The sequence below is a fragment of the Rhinopithecus bieti genome, unplaced genomic scaffold (genome assembly GCF_001698545.2).
Source record: "Rhinopithecus bieti isolate Rb0 unplaced genomic scaffold, ASM169854v2 scaffold_19482, whole genome shotgun sequence".
Classification (NCBI taxonomy): Eukaryota; Metazoa; Chordata; class Mammalia; order Primates; family Cercopithecidae; genus Rhinopithecus; species Rhinopithecus bieti.
Window position 1 is genome coordinate 543,705 of NW_016809768.1, and position 20,526 is coordinate 564,230.

The 20,526-nt window shown below is 42.2% G+C and overlaps 1 protein-coding gene across 7 annotated transcripts in view; it reads left to right on the forward strand.

Moving 5' to 3' along the window:
* The first annotated feature begins 1,002 nt into the window (after window positions 1-1,002).
* Window positions 1,003-20,526, forward strand: part of COL6A3 (collagen type VI alpha 3 chain) — a 91,377-nt gene continuing 71,853 nt past the window's right edge. For 6 of the 7 annotated variants that reach the window (XM_017890346.1, XM_017890348.1, XM_017890349.1 and 3 more), the window contains exons 1-2: window positions 1,003-1,427; window positions 19,233-19,353. In XM_017890346.1, the coding sequence (XP_017745835.1) occupies window positions 19,263-19,353 (91 nt within the window). In that variant the 5' untranslated portion in view covers window positions 1,003-1,427; window positions 19,233-19,262. The remainder of the gene's footprint in view (window positions 1,428-19,232; window positions 19,354-20,526) is intronic. The other variant, XM_017890347.1, reaches the window with a different exon arrangement.

Sequence of the window (20,526 nt, forward strand, 5' to 3'; positions counted from 1 at the left end):
CTTCCTTCCTTCCTTCCTTCCTTCCTTCCTTCCTTCCTCTCTCTCTCTTTCTCTTCTCTTTTCTCTTCCTTTCCTTTCCTTTCCTTTCACTTTCTCTCTTTTCTGGAGTCTCACTCTATTGCCCAGGCTGGAGTGCAGTGGTGCCATCTTGGCTCACTGCAATCTCCACCTCCTGGGTTCAAGCAATTGTCCTGTCTCGGCCTCCCAAATAGCTGGGACTACAAACGCCTGCCAGCACGCCTGGCTAATTTTTATATTTTTAGTAGAGACGGAGTTTCACCATGTTGGCCAGGCTGGTCTCCAACTCCTGACCTTGTGATCTGCCTGCCTCGGTCTCCCAAAGTGCTGGGATTACAGGCGTAAGCCACTGTGCCCAGCCTGTTTCTTTCATCTGTAAAATGGGGCCACAATTTCACCTAATAAAAAAAAAGACATCTTTCTATTTAAAAGGGCTCAGGGTGTTGATGTTTGTGATAAAGGAGAGAATGTGTTTTGAAGTGTTTTGAAATGTACAAAGCTTTCTAGAAACAGAAGTTCTTACTCAAGCATTTTCCTGAAGCTTTGGCAAGATAACCATTTCATTACCCCTGTCTGTGCCTAGAATGGGCCTATAAGCTCCACAATCAGAATCATTAGATATAGAAACTAAAAGAAATGTAGCCTCCTTTTTTTGCCTTTTCATTGGTGAACAGAGCTTTGGTTAACGGAAAACCAAGACGATTTTAATTGCTGGTTTTTCTATTTGAAAGGGGAGGTTATTAGTAGAAGTCTCAATTCAGAAACTTCAAGAAGAAATGGGAGGGTGTGGTGAGGGTAAGGGGGGGACTGCATTTCCTGTTTTCCTTTCAGATGGTGTTGGAAAACATTGCAGGAAAACCATGGATACCCACGAAGAAATTCCAAAATTTATTCTTTTTGACGCCAAGGGCCCAGCCCAAAAGGTGACGAGTAGGAGTGGTCAATTTTTTTTAAGAGTTGGGGCTTGCGGGAGTCCAGCTAAACGCTTGTAGGGTGAAGACAGAATTCAGAGGGTGACATCAGCCCGAGCGGGGGCCAGAAGAAACAGTGGAGGAGTCTGGTTTCATTTACAGTTTGGGTCAGTTCTGCAGTGAGGAGGGGGAGAGGAGGGGTCAGGGACGGAGGAGGAGGAGGAGGAGGAGGAGCTGGAGGAAGCCCTGACTGGTATCCCTGGCCCCAGTCCAGTTTGGAGCTCAGTCTTCCACCAAAGGCTGTTCAGTTCTCCTGGGCTCCAGCCTCCTGCAAGGACTGCAAGAGTTTTCTTCCGCAGGTCTGAGTCTCCACTTCTGTGGTGGAGAAAGGCTGCAAAAAGAAAAAGAGACACAGTGACTGGGAAAAATATGCATCCTCTTCAAACCTAATTGAGTCGAGGAGCCCAGGGACACACACGCCTTCAGGTTTGCTCAGGGGTGAGTGTGATTTCTGTTCTGTTTTTCCAGGTTCGGGGCTAGAAGGAAATGCTCTCAACCTGAAGTGACCGTTTCTAGGTAGCTTTAGTGGCTCTTACGTTCACGCTGTTCGCCAGTTTTCTGTACGTGTTTTAGGTCTCTGGAAGATTCTGCTGATTTTTCTTTCTCACCTTGTGGCAGTGGGGTTTCCTTAACTTGGTTAAGGTTGTGCTTGCCGAAGAGCGTGAGCGCTTTTCCACCGCGCGTCTGTGGCTGCTACGCGCGCCCTGTGCATTCCGGGCGGCAGCGTGTTTTGGCCCATGATTTATTTAAGTTACCACTGCCTTCTAAAACCCATTTGGGATCCGCTTTGTTTGCAGAAGCGTCTTTGCCGAGGACTAGCAGAGCTCCCTGGCGAGCGGCTCTGCTGGGAGATGTTTTCTGAGCTCTCGGGGTGGTGACACTAGGTTAGGGTGCAACAACCTGCATGGGTTTTCAGCCCAGGGCCGCCCACGGGAAGGTGCTGGTGGAGCACATCGGCTGCTTTCACGAGATTGGAGTGACTCTGGTGCCCAGGATGGGGGCCAAGTAAAGGGTCCCTCAGTCATTGCCATCAGGCTTTCGTCTTTTCAGGAACCTGATGTCTCTGTTGGAGACTTTGTCCCTTGGGGTTGCTTAAAGGAGTTGCAGGGGTCAGAGAAGAAGAAGGAATTTGGCATTTGGGCAGCATGCTGAGTGTCTAAGGCAAGGCCCCTGGGGCTGCAGGGCCAGCCCATGCTGCACAGAGGTGAGGCCAGTGCCAAGCTGGGAGGCCCCAAGGGCTGTTCCCTGGCCCGGAGGATGCAGGGTGGGGCTCGAGTCCTCTCTTGCTGAGGATGGAACACGTTCACTGACAGTGGCCAGCCTGTTTGGGGAACCTGTTTCAAGGGGCCTACTATGTTTGAAAATGAATGGGGATTGAAGTATGGATGGAGTCACTGGGAGGGACTAGGGGGTGGTTGAAGAAAAATCTGCTTCCACAGGAAGCCCCAGGAGCCAGTTTCGTGGCTGGTGCAGACCCCAGGAGCAAAGCCCTCTGAGCGCAGGGGAGTCTGCTGCACGGGATGGGGAGGCAGGGCTGTGGCCCCGGCTGACCAGCTTCTCTCCCCACACACAGCTCACCCCGATGAGGACCACAGGGTGCTAGAGCTGCAGGCTGCTCAGAGCTCACAGGGATGGTGGATGATTAACCTGGGATCCCCCAGCTCCCCAGGGTCCCATTCTTAACACTGTAAAACACTGAACCGAAATGGCTTTAAAATTGAAGTTACATTGCTCCTAAGCAAAACTATATTGAAAACTGAGTGGGTGGTCGTTGATGACATTACTGGGACTTCTGAGGTTTTTTTTGGGCTAAAGATAATGGAAGAGATTTTTGGTCAGAAGCCACTGATGTAGTCGTTTCCTGGTTTTCAAAATGAGCAACCAGGGGCTCTGAGATGTGGAATTCCTTGCCTAGGCCACGGTGCGAGTGTCTGAGATGGCAGTGAAATCCTTCCCCATTGCAGGAGAGCAGACAAGCCAGCAACGGAGGATCCCAAATAACTCATATCTAGTTGGGAAAACTACTTGGTGCTCACTGAGACTCTATCAATGAACTGAGAAAGAAGTGAGGTGGACTGTGGGAGGGCGCATTGGCTCTGTGACCGGAATCCGGGGCTGGCCGCCCTGCTCAGGCCACCTCCTGGGGGTGGAGGGCCCTGAGGGAGGGGACGTGGATGCTCTTCTTTCTGAAGTGGGCTGTAGCTGAGGATGAAAGCCTGGGGTGGGGAGGCGGGGCTTTTACAGAGATCAGGATCTAGGAACGGCTGCCCATCTGGACTTCTTTGTTTAGGCGAGGGTTTCTTGTAACCCAGAGGTTTACTTTTCTCCTTTCCTCACTCATGGTCGAGAGAAGCCAGGAAGCAGACACCGAGTGGAGAGGAGGGCTTGGGAAGCAATTCCATGTTGGGGTGAAGTGAGGCTGTCCTGTCTTTTCCTATCCAGGCATTGGAGGGTGTGGCCACAGCACCTTTCTGGGAGGTGGCTGGGGAAGCCTCTAGAATGTTAGCCCTTGGCCCCGCTCTTCCCTTGCTTGGCAGGGATCGTGTTCCACCCCACCATGGTTGTGGCCCACAGGTGAGGAGATGTGTGGCAAATGTCCAAACCTGGGGTCTATGTGATATTTTTGATACGAGGTAGGCATCTTTCTGAAAAATTGTCTTCACTTTGCACTTCATTTTATTTCTAAAGCGTTCAGGACTCAGCAAATTGCACTGACTTTATCATAAGTGCCTTTTGTGATTTCCTATCCTAGAACTTAATACGTCCCCGATGAGAAAGTAGGAAGAAGCTCCTCTCTTCAGTTGATTGTTGATTTGTGGTTCCAACGAGGCTGCTCATCCTGACCTTAGTTTCAGGGACAGAACCCATAGACGCGGATGCCTAAAGCCGGCTTGAAAGGAGACCGCCTTCTTTGGAAGCTTTGGAAGCTGGCGGTGACTTTTTGCCAGCGAGGCTTCATTTGTTTCCTTGCTCAGAGTGTTTAGACAACTGGATCAAGCGTAGACTTCATCAGCAGTTGATATCACCTCCCACTTTTATGTGAAATTCCATGTTTAGGATTTAAAATTCACCGGCAAGTCATGAATACTATTGCGTGACACTTCCTTGCAGGCACAGTAGCAGCTTTAGCAAAAATTTTTATTTGAAAGTTCAGTTTTGTCACTGCTCTTTTGGAAGAAGCTGAAAATCTAGTATCTCTCGGGGGAAGAGTCGCAGGTGGTTTCCATCTGACGGGGATGTTGTGTACCAGGCAGCTTTTTCGCCCTGACTTAAGGGAGCAAATTTTCACGGCGTCCTGGCTGCAGCAAGTGGGCAGTAAAAGCACACTGCTGCTACATAAATAGCTGACGATTTGAGAAGGGACCTGACATTTAAAGAAAATCCTATTAGCTCTAGCTAAGGAAATGAAAGCCACAAACCATCCAAATTTTAAAGCAGGGGAGCTTTAAAGGTTCCTGCTAATTCAGACAGCTATGAACTAGACAAGAATGGTTATCTTCATTCTCGCATTTCTAGATACAGCTTCTCTGCTTCCACTGTAAAACTTCGGTGGAATTCAGTGTAAAACTTCAGTGCAAAGAAAGGGCAATCCTACTCTTTAAATAAAAGATGTTGCTTGCCCCCTCTAATGTGTGGTTACGAATGTCTTATTTGCAGGGAGTATTCCACAGGTCCTGATTTTGCGGAGATATTCCCTTTAAGAATTCACTTTGTTAATTTTGAGAAATATAATTTTAATACATTCTGGTCTTACAGTCCATTTTGGGAAGGAGATGAAATTTTGAGGGCTGGGCACTGTGGCTCATCTCCGTAATCCCAGTATTTTGGAAGACTGAGGTGGGTGGATCGCTTGAGCCCAGGAGTTTGAGACAAGCCTGGGCAACATACGAAGACTTTGTCTTTACAAAAATAATTTAAAAAATTAACCAGGCATGGTGGCATGCGCCTGTGATCTCAGCTATGAGGTTGAGCCTGGGAGGTTGAGGCTGCAGTGAACCGTGACTACGCCACTGCACTGCACTTCAGAGCCTGGGCGACAGAAAAAGACCCTGACTCAAAAAAAAAAAAAAAAGAAAAAAAAAAAGAAATTTTGAGTTAGCACGTTCATCCTGGTCTAGCTGTTTTTGAAAAGGCAGTTTGGTTTTCTTTCCTCTAGAGGGAGGTGTATCTCTGCAAGCTCCAGAAAAATCTCTGAAGTGGTGCCTGGAGTCTCCCAGGGTGGGGTTTCAGGGTTTGCAGTGACTCAGGGATGACCATCTCAACAGAGCTTGTGGGCAACTTTAGGACTGACATTTCCATACATGATTATCATTATTATATTTATTGTGGCTGTTCATAATAACTGAAGTGGACACACATTAGAGCTTTGTTTTTCTTCTCTGTGCGGATGTAAGTGTATGGAGATGAAATTGTGCCATCAAAGGAGGCAATCTTTGTTCTCAAACAATTGCATTACAAGGGTATTCAGCAACTAAAATATTTTATAGGAAGCATTTTACCCATATCTAATCACAGAGGTTTAAATGAACAGTCGGGTGCTTGGGAACCAAAGTAAGTTTGCATATTCATGCCATTGTGGATCCCTGTAGAATTACTGGATTTTAGAACTGTGAGGGTGTTCATGACATGTCCTTTGATACTTTCCCCTAATGGACAATGGGCTTTAACATACTTTTAAAAATTCACACAAGCTACAATTGTGAATGTCTCATCTTAAATATTTGTTAATACAAATATAAATTACTGATGCTCAGATTTATGTTTGTTAGCTTGAGATAACCAGTGTTAAGACCCTGAGGGAGATAATTCTAGCTCAGAGCAAAAATAATAATAATTATAAAAACAAAACAAAACAAAACAAAAAAAACCTAACCCTTTGGTTAGTCTTTGTGTTCTCATGTTTACTTAAGTTTAACAAGTCCTATTGTGCATCACGGCCTTGAGCGCTGAGGTTCAGGGAGGGGATAAAAATGACCAAGACATAGCCCCCTCTCTTCTGGTTGGCAAACATATAATTTCTGTTTGGCTAATTGAAATATCAAAAAACTATCACCTTGGTGGATGGTTTCTCCACGCCTTTTATACTTCAGATGAAGACAGAGAGCTCAGAAAGGTGTGCCCAGCGACAGGGCCGCAGAGCTAGTAGCAGAAGTGTCTGATGTTTCCAATATGCAGACATCTTGGACTCTGGACATTTCAAGGGGGACAAGCCTTTAAGATTGTATTTTAGGGTGCCGTGTGGAGAAAAGTACTCTTGCCATTCCCAGTCTTCCTTGGAGTAACCTCTTTTAAGTTGATTCAGCAGAGGAGTAACTGTTGTTTAAAAAAATCTGGAAAGAAAAAGGAGAGAAGAAAAAAACAAATACGAAAAGTTCTGCCAAACCCTCTCCCAAAGGCAAATTGTTAGTCTTGTAGGGGTCTGGCAGCATTTAGCACAGTATGATCCTACTGCTCTCCTGAAGTTTAAAACTCATGAAATACAGAGAAACGTTTGAGAATTGTGAGTGGCCACGGATAAGTACAATGGGAAATGTTTCTGTAAAACCCCCGGTGTGTACTATACATTAGATTTTCAGGAACCCAGAACATCAGGAATTGGCCACTGGAAGGAAGAGCTCATGGCTCGGTTTAATTTCAAAATTAAAAATTGAACAGCAGCTGGAGTTGACTCAGATCTCAAGGGAAACCATTCCAGGAAACTGGTTTTTCACTTCTGGAATCTTCATTAGTTGATTCAGCAGCCCAGGGCTGGTACCCAGAATTAGTGCCAAGTCAGCTAAACCCACAGCTGGCCCGGCGGTGCACCAGGGTGCTCTGTTTCTAATTGGGGCTGCAGAAAACCCATCACTCCTCAGAGCCCAAGGCAACAGATGGAAGAGAGCAGTTGCAGGACTTTGGCCTGTTTGAGCAACAGACAAGGAGCATTCTTTTACACAAAAGGGAGGCTGGGAGAGATTGGCCGACCATTGCTGACAGAGGCAGTAAGGAAGTAGAATTTCCCAGGTTATTGCAATAAATCCAGCATGGATGATATTTTATCAGATGTTCCAACTCGATTTTTGAAAAGGTTTCTATGTTCAATAATAATTTTCTCTTCTCTACTTGATTATGAATTAGACTAGAAAACAAACAAAATATCTAACTTTTCTTTTTACAATGGGAGCACCTTTCAGCCATTTTAATCATTTACGATGGAGCATCACAGTTTTGGAAAGGTCGGTAGCACCCAAGTTCATTGCCAAGAAGGAAAGAGACAGGAATAAGTGCCAAGCTCCAATGTGGATCCAGCAGCGTCATGTGGCAAGGGGTTGGAATGGAGTGGGCATTTGTGCAATATTTCTTGAAGCATTTTCTAACGCACCCTCTTCTTTAACGTTGAAATGGAACTAGTCTCTGCCTGATGTTTATAATTAGCAGTGTAAGTGCAGACAAAATCTCGTCTGGCTGCCATATATTTCAGAATGTGGAATGTGTTTTACATTTGCCTGGTGGTGTCTAGCTTTTCAAATCACAACAGATATGGAACTTTCTGCTTCATGGTTATTATCTTGAATGCTAGGAATATGTTTTAAAGTAACTTTTTCAAATATCTGGGCAATTAATCTGGAGTTTCTTAATTGCCTTTGTAATGGGAAGGAGGCCCACCCCTGAGGAGCTTGGCCGAAGCCTGGCCGGAGGGCGGCATGTTCTTACAGGTGCTCTCATTCACAGAGTGGGGCATTGCTAGGGGATGTCCAGGCCCTCTCTTTCTGCATTGCTTTGTTATAATCCACGAGTGGCAGGACAGGTGTTGCTTTGTTAGATTTTACCGGGAAGAGCCGAAGATCTCAAATTGGCTACTCCATATCTAACAAGGACACAGTAGGTGACAAAATACCCCAGTAGGTAACAAAGGAGGTCTAGTTACCCTGCCTGATGAGAAGAGTTTTAAAATGTTGCTATCACAGGAGGCACATTCAGTTTGAGTCAAACAAATCACTGTTCTAGAGTATTTTCATAGAATAGAAATTTGAAGGCCAGTGTGGTGGTTCATGCCTGTAATCCCAGCACTTTGGGAGGCTGGGACAGGAGGATCCCTTGAGCCCAAGAGTTTGAGACCCACCTGGGCAATATAGCGAGACCTTGTTTCTACCAAAATTCAAAAAAAATTAGCCGGGCATGGTGGCACACACCTGTAGTCCTAGCTACTTGGGAGGCTGAGGTGGGAGGATTGCTTGATCTCAGGAAGTTGAGGCTGCAGTAAGCTCTGATCGTGCCACTGTATTCCGACCTGGACAACAGACCTATACTCTGTCTCAAAAAATAAATAAATAAATAAATAAATAAATAAATAAATAAATGAAAAAAGTAAAAAAGAAATATGAAATCCAAGTTGTTAAATAAACAGGACAAAACCAAAATTTGATGTATTTCTTGGAGCTGTTCCAAAACACTTACTTTTGAGGATTCTCCTTTGGGTCTTTCAGACAGCAAGAGCATATTAAATTCCACTCTCCTCCTACCCTAACTGCAGGACTTAATAAATCCTTTCCTAGCTTCCTCCCTGAGGTAAAGAATGGGGACTCCTTTCCCAGGATTCAGGCAAAACGAGAAAGAGTGAGAAAAAGAGAAAGAAATGGGCACTCCTTCTCACAGTCTAGGAACGGGTGTGGCAAAGGCAAGGGTGGATGAGTGCCTCGAATTTACTGAAATTTGACTTTTTATTTCACAGTCAGTGTGCACGGCTCTCCCACTGTGGTCTTTGACTATTTCTAGTGCTCCCATTTTAACCAGGACAATTAGGAACTAACAGAAGTCCCAGAACTTGATAGGAGGGACAGACTGATTTTAAAAAGCAGTGCTTGGAGAAAACCAAAAAAATGGCTTCAAAATGGAGCTCTAGATTTATTTGAGTCTTTGTTTTACAATTATTTCCTTGTATGCATGTGTGTGTCTCTTTCTTAAAAAAGATTTCCAGACATGGAAAATGAAAAAGGTTTTGAGTAGGCTGAATGAAAACTAATTTACAAAATTGCAAGATAGCTTGGGAAATCATATTCATTGGAATATGATTGAACATGATTTCAGGTTGAAGGGCCATGTAGGGCAACCTTTGTAATGAAAGGTATCCTTTTAAATTTCAAAGGGATAGAAACTAGATGGGAAAAGGCACCTCAAATCCTTTTTAGAATGAGGCAGAGTAAACAAAAAAATGAATAATCCTAAATAGAAAGATGAGAATGAAAATGTGATGAATGTCTCTTATTGAATCTGTTGCCTTTAGGACACAGAATCTGGGATGAAGGAACAGACCCCTTCCAGCCCAAGGGTCTCAAGTAGCCAATTCTTAGTCTTTTTCATATTTGAAAGAATGATAGCAGACAGCCGAATTCTACTGACATAGAATCTGTGGTGTGTCACCACCAAGGAAGTCTATTTCTTCCCCAAAAGACATGCGGAGTTTCCTTGAGATCTGGGTCAAATCTGGCACAGCCTCTAGGGTTTCCTGGGGTTCTTCCCATGAGCTTTGGAAATGCTAACTTGGGTTAGGTTTCTGGTTCTACCTTGTTTTATCTAGGTAGCTTTGAACAATCACTTTGGCTTGCTGGGGTTTCAATTTCTCACCTCTAAAATGGAGGGAAATCAGCCATTGGGCAGTGGGGAGGAGGATGTGAAGTTCTACCCACAAGACAGAAGCCCAGGAAGCGTTACCAGCGCTCTCCTCTCTCCTTCCTCGGGGAGGGTGGTGTCGGCCAGTGAGCGGGGATGGCTGCCTCATTCCTCCTCGTTGAAGTGGGCGGGTGGTCATTTGGGGAGATGGTGTTTGACATCTTGTAATAATCTAAATGAAAAAGTTCTCCAAAATTTGCTGCCAGGGAATTTCGTTTTTTATATAAATGGAGACTCCAGGACATGATAAACAATAGAAGAGAGTTAATTGCAAATGAAAATATCAGCAAATATTCAACAACTGGGCTGGGAGCCCACGAGCCACAAGACCTGCTTCCCGCATGATGGCAGGAAAGTGTGTGGGGCCAAAGGCGTTTTTCCCACCTGGGAATTCAGCTCAGCTGAACCACATGAGTTCTGAGTCATCAGTGGAGCCTGGATAACACATTGTCCTACAGGCATCATCTCCCGTCCTTTTCAGAACTGGAAGGGCTCCTTTCCTTCTCTTCCTTCCCCTCCTCTTCCCTCAATATCTGGATATATTCTGGATAAAATAATTCCTGTGCACAGTGTATTTGTCCCATTACTTTGTGTTCCAATGGGAAGTATCTCCATTGAGGGGGTTACCCTTCTAAAGATTCGTATCTTGAAAATAAAAATCTTTACATATGATTTTCAATGAACTAAAGGTTTGTTTTACTCACAGAATTGTTGAAGTAAGTGAGTGACGTCTTAGAAAGACTTCCCAGATTTTATTTTGTAACTGTTTAGATTGTATTGAGCACTCTGGAAGACGAGAAAGGTAGTTTTGGAATTGCTCCAGAGTGAGCCCACTCAATACTTTCTATGTGACAGAAACAGTGGATTCAAAGGTGTTCACTGTGTGAGGGATGGGAATGGTGAAGAAAACTATTAGCAAAACCTGCTCAAGGCATAATTCATTTGTGCTCTTTGTCAATGCTCCCTGCAGAGAAGTCTTCCCATCCCAGACTCAACAGTGAGGGGACAGCTCTCATCTTATCACATGTCCTATTTTCTCCACCTGGATTACAAAGCTGAATGCTTTACAAAGAGCTTCTCTTGTGTTCTTATTCACAAACAAGATTACCGCTTAAAATCATGCCTCTTGAACATGGATTAAACATTTAAAATAATTGAACTGGATCTTCCTGAAGATTTGCATTAAAATTTTTAATTGAAGCAGTGATGCTTAAACTTTGGGGGGTGAGGAGTGGCACAACTGCCTTTTAGAATCACATACAAACATGGACCCTTATCCCCAGAAAAACCCTCATCCACAGATGCAATTTTGCACTCAACTGTGGGAGGATCATAGACTCTTGGAATCTGTTGATCCCATATTAAAACATTGATCTAGACCAATTACAATAATGCAGTTTGTTTTGGAAAGAACAGGCCATTTTCCTGGAAAGAATCTAGCACGAAGTTTATACCTTTGCTAACAAAAATTGACCCTCAAGTTTGATAGAAAGAATCAAGAATAGCACATATGAAATGTACTTTTATATTATTCTAAAGTGTATATCATTATTTAATTGAGGTCATACAAAAAATTAGATATTGCAATTTTTTTTTTTTTTTTTTTTTTTTTAAGAATCAGGAATGGGTCTAACAGACTGTTGGGAAGAAAGGTAGAGCTTGGTGGAAAGGTCTGGAAGGTTCCCAGGGTTGCATGGGGTTGAGGGATTCCTAGAGAGTGAAGGGGCAAAGATGAGGCTGTAGCACAGTGGGGGTAGGGTCATCCTAAGTGGAGGGAGGAGAATGGGCAGTCCAGCTTGTCAGGGGTCCCTGAGCCCTGCTGTGCTGGGACTATGCTAAAACTTGGGAGCATTGTCAAACCACAGCATAAGCACTGGAGACTGCTCTTCTACATTGTGTTAACATATATCCATGTCCAAAAGGCAGTGACCATTGTAAGGCAAAAAAATCAGGCTGAGCTTCTGCAATGCTGCCATTACCACCAATCATTGCTGTCACTTTGCTGCAGAAAGAAATGTGTTCTGTTGATGGCTGGCCTCCTGAGCATCATTAGAACAGTATTCCTTTCTCACTGTTGATATATTTCCAAGAGACCACTGTATTGACAGGTGGTTCTGTTTTAGCTGCTGAGATCACGCCTTCAAGTTCTCAGAATCTGAATCACAGGGTAGATTTGTTTCAACACAGGTGGTACTTTTTGTTGATTTTTTTTTGGAAATCCAAAGCCACATGGGTCCTGGTGTTCATTGCCTTGTTTATGGCTTCATCTGTCTCCATCTCACCAATTTTTGGCAGGTCAGGCTTAGGGCCCACACTGTGTTCCATCTTCCTCATAGCTGGGCCACACGATTTGGACTACAGCTTCTCCCTCTGGGCCTGAACTCAGTCAGGAGGAATTTCATGGCAAATCCATGGGACTGAGCTTCAGGTTTCCTTTGCACCCACTTAGCTCCTGTCCTTGACTGGCAGTCTCAATAACTCTCTGTGGCTCTCCCTCTACTTTTGCTAAGCGGTCCATCTGGACACTAGTCCGCTGCTCCATTCATGGCAAAGTTACATCACTCATCAGCCAGGCAGACTCTCCTCTGCTGTCAATCTTCAGATGGCAAGGCTGAGAACATTAGATCATCCTCATCCCTGATTTCATTAGCTATATGGGGAAAATGGAATTCCTGTGCGACGCAACAGACAACCATAAAGACTTGCAGAGCCCATGGGGGCACCTGTGAACCTGGGAGGCAGAGCTTGCAGTGAGCTGAGATCCGGCCACTGCACTCCAGCCCGGGAGACAGAGCGAGACTCCATCTCAAAAAAAAAAAAAAAAAAAAAAAAAAGAGAAAGGAAGGTTAAGATAGAGATACAAAAGCTCAGGCCTTGGGTGGAGCCGATTCCAAAGCTCAGAGGATAAAGTCAGGGCAGAAGCCATATTTGCACTGGGTCTGAATGTTAATATTAGATTCTTTCCCACTTTCATGAGACTCTGATCTTCTTTGCCAAACCCTAACATTTTGCATGACATATATTCTTTTCTTCTTTTCTTTCCAAATCTTATTTAGAACTAAGGGCAAACATTGTGTTATTTGAATACAGTGGCATATAGACACACTTTAGGATGTTTAGTTGTGTTATTTTCTCCTCTTAACTCTTAAACTCTATCACATCTCAGAAAAGAGGCTGCAATTACATCATTCCTGTTAAATTGATGGCTACATTTTAGGGGTAGTTACCCATACTTTTAAAACCTGGCAAATGATATTTCCTGTCCTCATTTCTATTTTAATTGTGGTAAAAACCATATAACCTGAAACTTACTATCTTGACTATATTTAAGTGTACAGTACAGCAGTGTTAACTATATGCACCTTGTGGTACAACAGATATCTACAACTTTTTGATCTTGCAAAACAGAAGCTCTATACCTATGGAACAGTAACTACAACTGCCCCCCTCCTCACAGCCCCTGGCCAACACCATTCTAAGTTCTTTTTCTAAGACTTTGGCTACTTTAAATTCTTTTACATAAGTGGAATTACACAGTAATGTATTTGTCTTTTAGTGACTGACTTGTTTCACTCAGCCTAATATCCTCAAGATTCATCCATGTTGTAGTAGATAAAAGGATTTCCTTCTTTTATAAGGCTGACTAATATTCCTTGTATGTGCCATGTATAAGACTTAGTGTAATACAGTAGGCTATGCACGTGGCTCACGCCTGTAATCCCAGCACTTAGGAAGGCTAAGGTGGAAGGATCTCTTGAGCCCAGGAGTTCAAGACCAGCCTGGGTGACATGGCAATATCCTGTCTCTACTAAAAATACAATCCTGTCTCTACTAACAATACTACAGCTGGGTGTGGTGGTGTGTGCCTGTAATCCCATTTACTCAGGAGGCTGAGAAGGAAGGATTGCTTGGGCCTGGGAGGTTGAGGCTGCAGTGAGCTGTGATCATGCCACTGCTCTCCAGTCTGGGTGACAGAGTGAGACTCTGTCTCAAAAAAAAAAAAAAAAAAAAAAAGAAAAAGAAATAAAGAAAATTACAGCATAAGTGGTGTAATAACAGTGCAAAGTCCTAGGAGAACTGTAGGAATAGCAGTTAATGAATTTAACAAATATTTATAACACACCTACAATGATACAGACAGGTATTTTGCCATACTCTATGCTCAGAGTGTGGCTGAGCTTCAGAATCCTGGAATACTCTTTGTTTGTGATAAAGCAGACTTGGGAATCTATAATCAATTTCATAATTGCAAAATTCCATTGTGTGTGTATATATACATACATACATACATATATATATATATACACACACACACTTAACCAAGGAAGAAAAAAACCTGTGCACTAAAAACTATAAAATACTGTGGAAATAAATTAATTTCTTTATTCATCTCATCTATTGATGGACATTAAGTTGTTTCCACCTTTTGGATATTACAAATAATGCTGACATGAACATGGGTGTGCAAATATATCTTTGAGATCCTGTTTTCATTTCTTTTGGATATACCCAAAAGTGGGATAGGCAAATTATATGATAATTCTGTTTTTAGTTTTCTGAGGAACATTTATACAATGGAGGCTATCCTTTCCCTATTGTGTGGCTTTATTGAAGCTCAAAGATCATATATATGAGGTTTTATTTCTGGGCTCTCTATTCTGTTCCATTGGTTCATATGTCTGTCTTTAAGTCAGCATCATATTGTTTTCATTACTGTCATTTTGTAATATCTTTTGAAATTGTAAGTGTGAGGTCTCAAGCTCTGCTATTTTCCACCCCCTCATTATTGCTTTGGCTATTTAGGGTCCTTTGAGAGTCCATATGAATTTTAGTATTGTTTTTCTTTTTCTGCAAAAGATGCCATTGGGATTTTGAATCTGTAGATTGCCTTGGGTAGTATGAACATTTTAACAATATTAAGTCTTCAAATCCATGAACATGGGATGCTTTTCCATTTGTTTGTGTCTCTATTAATTTTTTTCAACAGTGTTTTATAGTTTTCAGTGCACAGGTTTTTGCTTCCTTGGTTAAGTTTATTTCTGAGTATTTTATTATTTTCATGGTATTATAAATGTGATTATTTCTTAATCTCCTTTTGGATAGTTCGTTGTTAGTGAATAGAAGTGCAAATGATTTTGTTTATTGATTTTATATACTGCAACTGTGCTGAGTTCATTTATTAGTCCTAATAGTTTTTAAAAATATTTGGAGTATTTAGGATTTCATACATTTAAGATCATGTCATCTATGAACACAGTTAATTATACTTCTTCCTTCCAATTTGGATGCATTTTATTTATTTTTCTTGCCTAATTGCTCTGGTAAGGACTTCCAGTACTATCTTAAATAGGAGTAGTAAGAGAGAACATACTTGCCTTTTTCCTGCTCTGAGAGGGACAGCTTTCAGTTTCTCACCATTGAGTATGATGCTAGCTGTGTGTGTTTAATATATGTTCTTTATGGTATTAAAGTAATTTTCTTCTATTCATAGTTTGTTGAGTGTTTTTATTTCAAATCATGAAAGAGTGTTGAATTTTGTCCAAAGCGTTTTCTGCATTAATTGAGATAATGTTTTTCCCCTTCATTCTGTTAATGTGGCATATCACATTGATTGGTTTTCATACATTGAAACATCCTTGCATTCTAGAACTAAATTCCACTTGGTTATAGCGTATAATCCTTTTAATGTGCTGTTGATTTGGTCAGCTGGTATTTTGCTGAGAATTCTTGCATCAGTATTCAACGGGGATATTGGTCTGTATTTTTCTTTTCTTGTCATGTCTTTGATTTTGGTTTCAGGATAATACTGGCCTTATAAAAATGAGTTTGGAAGTGTTCCTTCCTCTTTAATTTTTTTGAGAACAGTTTGAGAAGGGTTAGTGTTAATTCTTCCTTAAGTGTTTGGTAGAATTTTCCAAGAGTGACATCTGGTCCTGGGCTCTTTTTTTTTTTTTTTTTTTTTTTTTTTTTTTTTTGGAAGATTTTTGATTACTGATTCAACCCTGTACTAGTTTTAAGTCTGTTCAGAAATTTTTTTTATTGCTTCATGATTCAGTCTTGGTGGATTGTATATTTCAAACAAATATCTATTTTTTTTTCTAGTTTATCCAGTTTCTTGGTGTGTTATTGTCCTCACTTCTTACAGATCTCATGGAGTCTCATCAGTCTTTCCAAAGTCTTGTATAAACAGTTTCACGTGCCTGATTTGCTCTCATTTCCCCTTGCTTTCTTCAAGGAATTGTCAAATTATTCCTGATGCACGGGATATAAAACCAATTTAGAAGCATTTGGGGTTTTAGAATTATAAGATGAAAAAAGTCACATTTCAAAATCTGACATATACTTGATAACCAAAAGATGTTTTGATTTTCATTCACACTGATGCTGAATGCCTTTACATGCTGTAATCTGTGAAACAGACTTCTTTTTAACCTTCAAACCCTAACAGTGAAATGATGATGATAACTCAATCTCCCTAGATTATATGTATTTCAGTTTCTTAAATCAAATGGAATTTCTAATTTAACTGTAGTCTACACTATATTATTTCCAATATCAAATAGTACTTCCTGAAACTCAGTGTAAGAAAAAATGACAATATTAACTAGTGTCATGAAAGTTCATGCTGATAATGAGATTGAGTCTGGTCCTTCCCCTGGGCTTCTCTGGGGAAATGTCAATTGTTTACCCATTCTAATTCTTTCACTTGGTGACAGGGAGGCGGCGAGCTCCACCATCAAGGGACATGGGTCCCACTTACAGTTAATGGAGTCTGAGAGAACAGATATTTGCAAGCCCAGTGACCTGGGCTCAGTGGAGGCCTGGGCAGGTGGAGATGCCTTTGGTTGCTGCTTCAGAGGAGTAAGAACTTAGCAAAATTAGATGCATGGAGAGGAATAGTCGATGGAATATGTTTGGGGAATTCTGGGTTAAATCAAGTACAGCAGGTTTCTTTATTTTTCAGAACTGCTATACATTAACATATATTGTCACTGTTCCAGAAGGAAGCTTGGTATTTAGCACTTTCCAAACTGTGTTGTTCATGGAACGCCTGTTTTTCCCCTTAGAACATCTAATGGAATGGGTGTTCCATGGAATGTGCTTTGGAAAATGCTGATGAAACCTAAGTTGTTGGAGAATGGTAGTTAGAGTTCACTTGCCATCCATTCTGCGTCAGGCATTTACTGAACAACCTGCCACATGCTCCTCACAGAAGTCTGGAAGAGAGGCATGGCTATCATTGCTCTTTGTTGTAGAGGAGGAAATGGAGGCTTTGAGCAAGTATACCACCTGCCTCAGGTAGGGTGTGGTGGATCCAGGATCCAGATTTATCTGATTCCAAGCACCTTATCTTTCCCCAACATCACTGGCTCCTTTTCTGATTCCTAAAATGTCCAAGTTCAGGCTGGTGAACTTGATTGAAAAGTTGCTATGGAATCATGGGGTTTTCATGGAGGAATAAAAATGTTCTTCTTATCCTCTCATCTTATGAACCTCAGTGTGGCAGGTGCTATTGAGCACCAAGGTGTCTTTGAATAGTTGTGCACCTTGGCCACTTATTCTCTGCACCCCCATTTTTTCCTATAAGCATGAGGATCAGCATCTACCTCTGAGGATAATGTAAAGATAAATAAGACACATTATGAAAATTATGAAAACTGCAATTATTACATAGTAGATGCTGAATAACTTTTGATAACATGGCACCCAAAATGGTGGTTTGATAACATCCTAGCCTACTTGTGTTGCCAATGTCCTTGTTCCCCGGTACTCTTACCCAAACCTCTGCAAAGGGAACCCCTGACCAGAGAGCTCCTAGCTGGGGAACCTCTGCAGTCTGGGTAAGAAGAGTCACTGACATGCACATCGTTGCAAAATGGAAAGGAGCTTCTTGTTCAAATGTTTTAAGAATTCCAAGATAGCAACATCAAAGCATCAAACTGAGCATGGGGCCCTTCAGGGCACAGGGTCCTGTGGGCAGCCCTGGCTGTGGTCTAAGAAAAAGTTAAGGGAAACCGGAATCCTGCATCAAGGAGAGGAGAAAAAGGTGCTGTCTCAGCAAGGGGACTTCAGCCTAGACAGAAAGACCTAGGGTAGCTCTCTGGAGGGGTCTTAAGGGAGACCCCAACCCCCAAGCTGATCTCTTAGATTGGAGACTGGAGAGTGAAGAGGCTGTCGCAAAATCTTGTGGTAGGAAGAGAAGGTGTTGGCAGGGGAAAGGTCTGATAATGCACCTACTGAGCTCATATCAACATAAACTTGGCTGGTCGGGCATCATGTGTGAGGCCCCCAGAGGCCCGTGGGTGTGGGAGACTGTGCAACAGAGCAGTTAGCCTCCAGGTCTGCCTTCACAGTCTTATTAATTAAATCACCCTGGGCTCATTCCATTGTGAGATTGGAGGTTGGCATACGGCAGATTTTCTGCGGAGGAAAAGTGCTAAATATTAATAGAGAATACGGACAGGACTTGACATAGTCCCAGCTGTGTGGTTGGGTTGCGTTTGGTGTGATTTGGGTAAAGCCTGTTCTCTCTATAAACTGAAGCTTTCCTCTGAGGTTCTTTTAAACACGACTTACAAACTTAAGCTGGGTGTCAAAACCTGACACCTTTTGTGCCTATGAGTGCCTTTACTCCTGACCCATTTCCATTCTGCTCTTTGCTTAGGAATATGCTATGTCCAAATTGCTGCCCACGTCACTTTGGGTGGAAAAAAAGGTTTAATTGCATAGCTTTTAGCTGTGGCCAAAGTAATAGTCACTGGATTCAAAAATTCTCATTTATATGTTTAATCAAAACTATCTTTCATAATGGATAAAATTTTCATTCATTTGTAATTTGAGAAAGAAAGAGAGTATTTTCAGATTGTGGAGAAACTACTATGGAATGCCTACTTTCTGAAAATGTAATTGTGTTCTTTGAACTATGTTTAAGAATGTCCAGAGAGGACAGTGAGTAGCGTCATTACATGTGATCTATATTCTGCTAACAGGAAGAGATCTGAGGTCACCTTAGACAGACAGCTCTATTCACTTCTCATTTACCTATTCTTTACCTCCCTTGCACCATCCCTCCTCTCTTTCTTTCTCTTTTCCTTCCTTCCTTCCTTCCTTCCTTCCTTCCTTCCTTCCTTCCTTCCTTCCTTCCTTCTTCCTTCCTCCCCTCCTTCCCTCTCTTTCTCCTTCTTTTCCTTCACTTCTTCATTTCTTCCCTTCCTTTAACTTTCTTCTCTTCTCCTTTCTCTTTCTTTCCCTTTCCCTTTTCCTTTTCCTTTCTTCCTTCCTTCCTTCCTTCCTTCCTTCCTTCCTTCCTTCCTTCCTTCCTCCCTTCCTTCCTTCCTTCCTTCCTTCCTTCCTTTTATATATGCATATATGTGCACATGTGTGTATCTATATCTATTTTTGTCTGTCTATCTATGGATCGATTGATCATCTGTCTATTTATCATCCATCCTTTTGCTGCTGGTTCAAAGAATGAATCAGATACAAAGTCCTCTTGGAAGTCTAAAAAAGACGTGGAAAGCATGGGATTTTGATGGGTTTTGCATAATGAGATCCAAAAACTGATCATTCCCTTTGCCCTATTTTCTCTTTTAGGTTCGTATTTGGTGCTTAGACAAATTCAAAATGAGGAAACATCGGCACTTGCCCTTAGTGGCCGTCTTTTGCCTCTTTCTCTCAGGCTTTCCCACAACTCATGCCCAGCAGCAGCAAGCAGGTAAGAGCCAAAAACGTCCCTGATTTTGTAAAAAGAAATAGCATTCTTTGATTTTAGATCTTAGACATCATACACTGACATGGAGCTTAGATATGTTTTTAAGGTAGCTAAGCCATTTGTTATAGGAGAGTCAGATAGGATAGTTATAGGATTTATAGACCTTTTCAGATACTCTTTATCCAGTGAGAGATGACCTATTTTTATTAAAATTTGGGTTTGGTATCTTGGAATTAGCTTGAAAATGATTTGTTTTTACATTGGATGTGAACGGAAAGTTTGTATCTCAAATGTTTTACCACCTGAAGGGACTTTCCACATTTCTGGCATTGGCTGGTCTCTGAGCACATAAACTAGGGAGAAGTCAATGATTGAAAGTAAAAACTATTTTCCCTGAAAAAAAACAAAGATCACCCTCTCTCTCTAACTCCGGATGCAGAAAGGCATTTCCATCTAGGATCATTGGATCTTTAAGATTTCTGTTTCCTGAAACGAATTAAAAACATGGATTCTAATTAACTGCATTAGGAATTTGATTTCAGGGTTTTAGAAAAGTGGGAAATGCTTCATGCATTGCAAGCTGGAAAGGACTGAGGTGGGTCTCCCTCTCCTTGACCCAGAGAGCTGGGCCTCTGAGGGATTCCTCCTGCAGGCCAGGTTGCTCGTAGATGGGGGGAAGTCTAGTGTCACTTCAATGGAAGAAGAACGTGGGTTGGGGCATCAGGTCAGCCCGAGGTAAGTAGAGTCCAGGAGCAAGCCTGTCTCACAGCTGCAGAAGGTCACCTCCTGGGGCAGGCCACTGACAGCCCGATACCCTGAGCTCCTACCCTTGAGGGAGAACTGGGTTCATATGGAAACGAGATAGATCATGTCTGACATCTCTGAAGACTTTTCTGGCTCTGAAAAATATGCAGTAACTAATTAGAGTACCTTTTGTTCATGCTCAAAAATCTGGAAAAAATAAGTCTTTTCCCTTCTCTACATTTACACAGGTCCTCCTCTCTTAAAGAACATGTATTTATTATATTTATTTTTCTTGCAAATTACCCAAAGCTTTGGGGTTAGTGAATGGAAAAGAGCAATTTTACTTTTCTTTTGTCAAGGCCCAGTTTCACATTCCAAACTAAAGAATGAATTTATAAAATGATAAGACTGTGATAAGACTTCCTTCTGGTT